Source organism: Chiroxiphia lanceolata, chromosome 8 (assembly GCF_009829145.1).
Source record: "Chiroxiphia lanceolata isolate bChiLan1 chromosome 8, bChiLan1.pri, whole genome shotgun sequence".
NCBI lineage: Eukaryota > Metazoa > Chordata > Aves > Passeriformes > Pipridae > Chiroxiphia > Chiroxiphia lanceolata.
Window position 1 is genome coordinate 15,423,567 of NC_045644.1, and position 9,114 is coordinate 15,432,680.

The following is a 9,114-nucleotide window of genomic DNA, read 5'->3' on the forward strand; positions in this document are numbered from 1 at the left end:
ACTGAATTATCTGTATATTTGCCTTATTTTTCTGTTTCTGTTAGTGTGACTTTTTAGCTCCTTGAACTTTTCTTTAGCAGTATTTATCTCAGTCATTTTTTCTCTTCTATATACCATTTTATTCAGGTTTATTTATTACAACACTGTATATCTTTGCCTTCAAAAATAGTGGTAATGTGGTCATGTTAATTTTTGAAATTTTACTCAAATTAAGTGTTTGAATTTTAAAAAGTTTATTTAAGTTTGAAATAATTACCAAAAAATATTCTCAGTGACATTTATTCTTTCTACTAATAAAATTTCAAACATATACCAGAATCTGCAACAGGTCTTCTGGCAAAACAAAGATCTATCCTTCTGGGTTAACACAAGCATGAATTAAAACTTCCAAACCTATGGCTAAGGAGATGGTCTAAGTTTGCATCAGCACCTAAGCCATGTCTCAGATTTACCGCACTATGTCTGTAACAAAGATGTCTTTCAAATATACTTTCCTTCTTTTTTTTTCTCCCCCTTACTTCCCCCTCAACATTTTTTGATTAAACATGAAGCAGTTCTGTAGAAGTGCATGGCCAATTTTAATTAGTTTAAGAAAGAGAGTGATAATTCTGGCATTCTGTTTATTGCCTGATGAGAGACTCAATTTGTCTGGTGTATCTAGAAAACAGGCTTTAAAGTTGTGAATCAATAAGCTTTTCCTTGATGTGAGTTGTACTTTCTTTTCTTGGTTTTTCTATTTCAGTCCATTTAATTTTCTTTATAAAATCAAAACTGTCTTTGGATGATGGTTACCAAGAGAAATAAGGTGTCTGCTTTCATTTGTACTCTTCTCTACTCTTTTCTTATTTTGGAAGTTTTACAGACAATACCATTTTTGGGTTTGGGGTTTTTTTCTCTTCCAGGTTGGAGATGCTCTTATTGAAATTGCCAGCAATATAATGTTGGTTGATGACCATGTGTTGTGGATGGCTCAAAAGGAAGACAAAGCCTGCACCAGGATTGTACGATGTGTGGAACACATTGCAAGTCAAATATTGACCAGTAATATTCAAGTTATATCTAAGGTATTTCATAAAATTACAAAACTTTGCGTAAGATTTTTTTTCTCTTGAATTCTATTTGGAAGACCAAAATATTTTTTAAAGTATCACAGATAGTATTAAAAAATGGTTTTCTTGATTTGATCAATTTTATTTATTGTTACAGTAGAGTGTTCACATAACTTTCTAGTGTCCTTACTATTCACTCAGTTTCTATTTTTATTGCCACTACAGTATATTGGTTTATTTTGAAAGGTCCAAGTTGAGTGAGTGAGTAGTGAAATTTTTAAGTAAAGACAACAGGATCCCCTGTTGCCTGAAGATTTTAATATGCCTTTACGAGAGGATTCTAGACAATTCTTGCTTAAAGCATTTAGAAGATTATCAAAATAGATCTATCATGTGATGAACATTACTGATTTGGGGTTAGTTTTAGTTTTTTAGAAGCAAACTGTAGCTGTTTGAAATATTTTTTTTAATTCCTTGGCCTCCATCTACACAAATCTGCCACTTGGATACTGAGGGATTGACATTTGTACACTGAGACACCGTCTTTTTGCCAGTTTCAACATCTAATTAGTAGAAATACATCTAAATCAAAAGCTTGAAACTTACCCTTTTAGAATTTTAGATAAATACTTTAAAGCCTTATTTCTCCTTGGGTTAGTTTGCTTGCTTGATTTTGCTTGCTTGATTTTAAACAACCTTTATTCTTTTCTCAGTTGTCCACTGCATTTACATGAAAATACTATTAAAAAGTGAGTTCAGGTACCATTTCAATTACAGCAATAATGTATAAAAGTAAAAGAAAAAAAAAGGAATTATAAGCTGAGCTGAATTACTGAGTGAGCCAAATAACATAATAGCCTTAGTTCCTTCACTGTATGTTTTCAGAAAAGCAGTCTTTCAAACAAAGACAAAAATATATTGGACTGTTTTCTGTAGGAAGGTTTTTATTCAATTTACATTTATATAAAAGAATCAAATTTGCTAAAAGTATATTAAATACACAGAGACATTAATGTCCCTTCTAGAAGTATTTTTCACTGTAATAGCTAGGAGGGCTCTGTTGTTTTATGCTTAAATTTCTTTTAAATGTCAAGTGACAAAGGCCACCTTTTTTTTTTTTCTTGTCACTGCTTCAGGAAGCTGTTGACATTACTGGAAACAGTAATTCTGGGTACTCAAATGTAGACCTGTGTCACTAACTGTTTGGCCATGCTTTGTTTTTTTTGCTTCTTATGGTTTTCTGTAGGAGAATTAGTTTACTATTGAGTGCAATTTGTAAATAAACAAAGCTGTGGAGTATTTCTGGTGTCATCTCGTTCAATACCAAACACGTCTGTTCCTTTGGGAGGCAAGCCAGCAAACTGTCTCACAGAAATTGCATCTACTTTCTTTATTTTAGGAAACAGCAAATAAAACCCCCAAGCTTAGGTAGGCAGTGGTTTATAGTACAGTTTCCAAAAAAAAGAGTAACTCTATAAGCTGTGTCAGCTGTTGTTGCATAGCATCGTTTAGATTGGAAAAGACTTTTAAGATCATTGAATCCCACCATTAACTCAGTACTGCCAGGTCCACCACTAAACCATGTCCCTAAGTGCCATGTCTCATGTACATGACTGTGTTCCAGCATTGGAAAGCATTTTGGGATGACAAAAATGTTTTTCCAGTTCCAGGAGGTTGGGGAATGACTGATTTTAAGGTCAGAAATATACCAGGATGGATAACTTTGTTTAGATCTTCTTAAGTTTCCCTTGCTGTCTAATGGCATATAAAACACTCTGCAGGAAGGGTGATCACTAGCAGCTTTGCAGTACTAGACAATTTCACATAAATATATAAAAATATGATATATTTAATGTTTCATGTAATAATCATACAGCAATAAAACAAAGAAGACATTGTTTTGCTGTCTGAGGAGCTCCAGCCCCGGAGTGCTCAGGTCCTCAGCTGTGGTGAGGCCAGGTGGGGACACCAGGCTGCAGGTCAGGGTGAGGGACAGGCCCAGTGATGGTGACCAGACCCAGCTGCATCCTGGTGGTCACCAGGCCAGGTGGTGGTGATGAGGATGGCCCCAGGTCAGTGGAGGACAACAGGGCTGGAGTCAGCCCTCATGGAGTTCAGCTGAGGCTTTGGAGTAGCTTCAGCTTGGCACTGGACCAGAAGGAAGCAAATGAAAGCCCCCTCCAGAGCAGAACCCTTGGGTGCAGCCAGAGAAGCCAGGGGGGCCCTGGGCAACCAAGTGCTCTTGGGTTGGGTCTGTATGTCTAGCACACTCGAATTTCTCTTCAGTGTTGTTCTGAGGTGCTTTTTTTGCTCCTACTTTTGTTTTATTTCTGTGTATACGTGTTAGATGTGCAGTTTGAAAAGGAAGCTTTCCTTTTGTTAACAACAAATGATGACAAAACTTACCTCAATGCTTCTGTCAGACACGTGCAATAGTTTTAAAACCCAGGGCCTGGAAGAGCTTTCATTTCACTCTCCAGCCAGTGAGACTATCAGAGTATTTTAGACAACATACCTCTTTGTTTGTGCTCTCAGCATTTGCAGCCTTCAGCACTGCTCTCAGCATACCCAGGTAACAATCCCCTTTGGTCCTTCTGCTGAGTGGTACCTTTATCAGAGGTCTAAGAAATGGACAACAAATTATCATTTTCTGCATCTGTACTGCTTAGATACAGGATTAACTGTGGCTTGTTTCCATGGATAATTTTGCTCTGGGTTCATCTGTATCCCTTTTGTAGCTCATTTTGCAATCCTACATAATGAACACTGGTTTACCTTGCATTTTGCCCATCTGTTTCTAGGTGCTGACAATGGCATGTCCACACTGTTTAGACATTGTGAGGCCTTTACAAGTAAATTTTGGGAGTGGAAAACCCCAAATGATTAAAGAATTTAATATTGAAAATTTAAAAAATAGAGTTCACTGTTGTGAAATCACTTGTATCCTCATACAGCATTATCTAGCAATCATTCTGTTCACCACTACCTCACCAATGTAGTGTTATGCCCATTGTATAACAGAAAACATGAAGCTATGAATAATTAAATCGGTTTTCCCAAGATTAAAGAAAACCTGTTAACCACGGGAGCTTTAACTGAGTCATGGAGCTTGATTCCTGTGATATGGATTATAGTATTCTGCAAGGAGTACAATTTGTAACTCCTTGAAAGGCTATCTACAGATGATACAAAAACTTACAGAGGGAAACCTAATTTCAGATTTTTTCGGACTTTTCAACAAACAGACACTGGATTTTTAATGCAAAAGGTGTTTGATTCTTACTGATCTTTGTCATTTTTATTCAAGTATAAAAAATAAATCACCATCAAGCAAGGACAGAAGAGGTGGAAATTTCATATAAAAACCAGAGGGTTTAGGAATTTAGAAACAACTGAAAAGAATCTTTAGGGTACTTCTACTTTATAAGTAGAAGTATATTACTTATATGTAAAAAAGTATTAAAATACATTGTAAGCTTCTGGTTTTTGTGTAATTTTGACAAAAAGTAAAATGCTTAATGAGACTTCATTACTTTCATTTTTGGACTATGCAGAATCACCAGTGACTGAAGAAGGTACATTCAAAAACCATTTGATAAGTTCAAAAGAATACTGGCAAGTCATACACTGTATCTCATGCTAAAATTTAATTTGTTCTGGTACTGTGTTTTTTACAGTTAGGCTACCCTTTATCCTGCTCTGATTTTTTCATGCAAAACATTTTCTTTAGATTCATTTATCAGCATGAATTAATGCCATTTTCTTCAGTGAAGTAATTTCTTGTCAGCAAAATGCCCCGAAGGATTCACACCTGTTTTTACTAAGTAGATTTACAGTACTTCTGTACTTCTAGCTTGCACAACAGAAGCAAGTACAGTAATGGGAATCTGCTCCATTGGTACACTTTCCCTGCTGCTAAAGTTGCTCATTTGTGGCTTAACTCAGGTATCTTTACGTTGCAGTCAGTATGTAAAATGCATACACTCACAGATCACTAAACAATCTATGCCTGGAAGCATAAACCATATAGTCCTATTGGTGTGGTACCAGTCTAAGCTAGTCAACCTGATTATAATACAAACTGTTTATCTCATGCACAGGCCTGTGATGAAATGAAAATACTAGTTTAAGGACAGAGATGCATATCTGCACTCTGCTACAACCTCCATGTAGACACTTCACCTTGCCAAAGGGTAGGCCACAAACCTACCTGTACATGGTGTTGCCTTGAACCAGGTAGTCATGTTCAATATCATAACGGAATATGATCTATTAAAAAAATTATTCAACTACTAAATAGCTAAGAAGGTTTCTGTTTCATTTCTGGAGTAGAAAGCACATCCTTGTTCATTTTTTAAATAATTCTTATGCCTGCTGTTGCTAGTTCTTTTTATAACTGTATTACTTTAATTCCAGATTCCATTGAAGCTAATAATGACACAATTGCAAAACTGTTATAGTAGTAACTAATATAACTGATATAAACTAATAGAGTCCTATGGAAGGAAGATTTGAGCAAACACACTATGCTGTTGTACAATTCTATATCCTAGTTTTAAATAAATTCTGTTTTCTTTTTCACCCCGTGAATTTATATAGAAGTCTATACATGCACAATCCATTATAAAGTATATGCAGTAGATACACAATGCATGTAGAATAATGCAATTATGGTTAATGACTTTGTGACATAACTGTTCTCAATGTTTTCACAGGTATCTCGTAATATTGCTCTGGAAGCCTTTATGATCAAGCCATCTAGTTTCACGGGAATGACTTGCACTGCCTTCCAAAAAATATCTGCAAATTCTGACAAGTCAGAGATGCCTGAGATGGGAAGATGGGAAGCAAATCACAATCCTGATCTATATTTGAATTTCAAGTGCAACACTGGCAATCTGAATGGTTCTTTGGTGAATTCTTCTACCAGGGTAAGTCGGTACGATTGTGAGTATAAAGTTACCTACTTTAGCATGTTTTCATTAGTACCTTTAGGCAGAATACTGATTTGTAAAATGAGTATTTTATGTGTTGTTAACATTGTAAAGTGGTTAATAATTTCAACATGTAAGTGGGCTTAAACTGGTGTATTGGGTGTAGTATATTTTGTTGTGCTAATGTGAATAGAAATGAGTACTTGCCTTGTTGTTTCTATCTCTGGTCTAGTTCTGCAAACTTTTTTATGTGCTATGTGTAAGCAACCTCTTTAAATTAATGTGGAAATATTTGTTTTAGTGAGGCACTCTCAGGGGATTTTATATTGCAAAGATGTATTTTTTAGGGAAATAACATTTACTTTCACTAAATAATATTACACTGTCATCTGGACTTTATACTGAGGGAGTGTTATGTTTGACTTTTTGAGTGGTAGCTGAAGAAAATAATAAATAAGCCTCTTAATAGAATGCACTGTTGTTATCAAATAATGAAGTGGAACAATTAAATTTTGATCTTGCAGGAAATGGAATTTTGTATTTGGCCGAGCATGTTATTAAATTTAAGTATTACAGTGTTGAATTTTTGTTATCCTTGAGCTGAATCTCATTTTAATAGGCTTATTTCTTGAAATATTTACTATGAAAAAATAATGCTTTTTCCATACTAGTTTATGGCATTTGAAAGTATTTTGATTGAAGTTATTTTCTCTTTGGTGCATTTTTATTTGTCTGGGCTATGCAGTCGGTGATATGGTAGTTTGCATTCTCAGGGACTTCTGCTAAAAGGGGTCATCTTAATAATGGAAAAATAGGTTAAATTTGTTTCCTTCAGTGGAGTTCATTTTTTTCTATGGACACTGCTAACATATCTATCTATAGATAGATATGAAAGAGGAATTCTGAAAAGAAATTGTCTCTGAAAAGAAGCGAGTTTGCCATCCATAAGATGAAAAACAAATGTCAGGGATCTACGAGTTAAAATATTTCTGCAAGAAGCAACACTGGAACACTGCAGCATATGTGGTGGTATTATTGACATAGAAATATACATGGGACTACCTGAATTGGAAAGCTTTCTTTATGGGCTCTACCAATATATCTTGTACTCCAGAAACTGAGTACCAGCATTTTTAGTAAATTAGTCTCTTTATACTTGGATGGTCACAGTTTAATGATCTCAGTAAAATCTTTCCTTGTGTGCTTTGAACCTCCCTGACTTTAAACCATGTACAAAAGGGAAATGCTACTGATCATATAAAGAAAGAAGCTAGGAGAAAGTAAGCTTGTTACCATGCAAAGCAATTTTTGAAGTATGTGATATATATTCTGACAGAAGTGACTTTATTAGGTGGATCACTAGTTATCACCTGTATATGAATTTGTAACTGTTGTAACAGCACAGTACAGGAGATTATAGATTCAGCTAAATGTTAGTTACATGCATTTATATTTTAACACTAAGGTACACTCAGGTTTTAAATGTGGTATGCGAATAAACAGACTGAATATATTCCTTTAACTTAATCCTGTAAAGCAAATTTTCATTCATTGTTGTTCTCTGAAACTTTTAGGCTAAGCACTCCTTTAATTCATTCTGAAATTAGTTACATTCTTTCACTCTTTAATGCTGTGATATATAGAATTGCAACCAATAACAGAAAATGGGATTCTTTATCATCATCATCCACTAGTAAAATTATTTCTGTATTTGCTCAGTGGAGACAAACAGTAAACTTTCTTGACTGTGCTATGCAAAGTTTAGGAAAATAGAGAATTTGTGATGGAGGTCAGAATTGCTTCTTTTATTGTATGTGATCTTTGGAACTTCATCTTAGATGCTGAGCTTATTCTTATAATATTCCTCTATTTAGTATACTATTAATGATGAAGAAGGGAAAAAAACCCTAATTAAAATCACTAAGTACAAATGGTAATCACAAATTTAGTTTACTTCTAATAAAAATGTGAAAAATTGCTTAAGAAGCTTATTAAAAGAGAATGTTTATATATTTTTGTGCTAAATAGTGTAGCTCTCTTTAAACATATCATCTGCACACTAAACATAAACAATAGGTCACGTTGTCTGTTGTTAACAAATTGCACTAATCAGTTAAAAAAGTGAATACTCATGGAGCAAACTGTGGTCAGTTGATGGCAGAAAGCTGAAATAGATGAGCATAAACTGTCTTGTTAGTACAATCAAAGCTTTGGTAGTTTACTCATAATGATATTTCCTGACAATGGTAGGAAATTGATACTAATTTAGTCAGTGGTTTCTGGTACATAACTTAGCCTTATCTGGTTATTATGGGATAAAAGCCCCAAAAAGGTTAAGAAATATCAAAATTTAAATCAATGAGTAAAAACCAGTTTTAAAAGAATAGACTTTGAAAATTAAATAATTTAAAAAGCGCTGAAAGAGGTCCACCATTCGGGGATGTTCAGGAGACAACTGTTAAAATATGTTTATATCTCCTTGTGGTTCAAATATGTGGTAGATCTTTTATAGACTAATTAGCAGTGTTTTCAGATACCCTAAAGCAAATTATTATTGCAGTTTGATACACGAATTTTTATCTTTATATCTAGTTCTGACTCTGTAACTAATTGCAAGTCTGAAGAGAATCGTTTATGACTATTGCAGACAGAAGTTGTGTCTGGTAGGATTTAGACCCAAATACTTTCTCTTAGATCCCATTTATGCTGTTAGTAGGAGGCTTTTGCTGCCTGACTGTACTCTACCGGATGGGGGGAAAAAGGCTTAGATACATATTCTGAGTTTTTGATACAGTAGCATATATTTTGACAAAGTGGTTGTTTTCTTCTCTGGTGAAGTAGGCTTAAGGGGATCTTCCCAGTGTGGGACTCCAGACTGAAATCCCATCACAGGGATCTGTGCTCCTGAGGCACAGTTCTGTCCCATGGACTGTCTGTGGTCTAAGAATATTGCAATAGGGATATGACAATAACACACCAACAAGGCTGTTGTAACATTTGAACTCGGCCAATGTGAGAATACCTTATGAAATTTTAGTGCCATTCAGTATGAATCCAGTACCTGGTTCCCATTTGATACCAGACCTGAAGTATACTTTGAACTTAATCTCTGTTCCAGTCTGATCCTGCAG

General features: G+C 34.9%; 1 protein-coding gene across 1 annotated transcript in view; it reads left to right on the forward strand.

Annotated features, from left to right (window-relative positions):
• ADGRA1 (adhesion G protein-coupled receptor A1) overlaps window positions 1-9,114 on the forward strand; it is a 267,200-nt gene that overhangs the window by 147,191 nt on the left and 110,895 nt on the right. Inside the window, exons 11-12 of the mRNA XM_032695218.1 lie at window positions 903-1,064; window positions 5,765-5,980. Coding sequence (XP_032551109.1) covers window positions 903-1,064; window positions 5,765-5,980 — 378 coding nt within the window. The remainder of the gene's footprint in view (window positions 1-902; window positions 1,065-5,764; window positions 5,981-9,114) is intronic.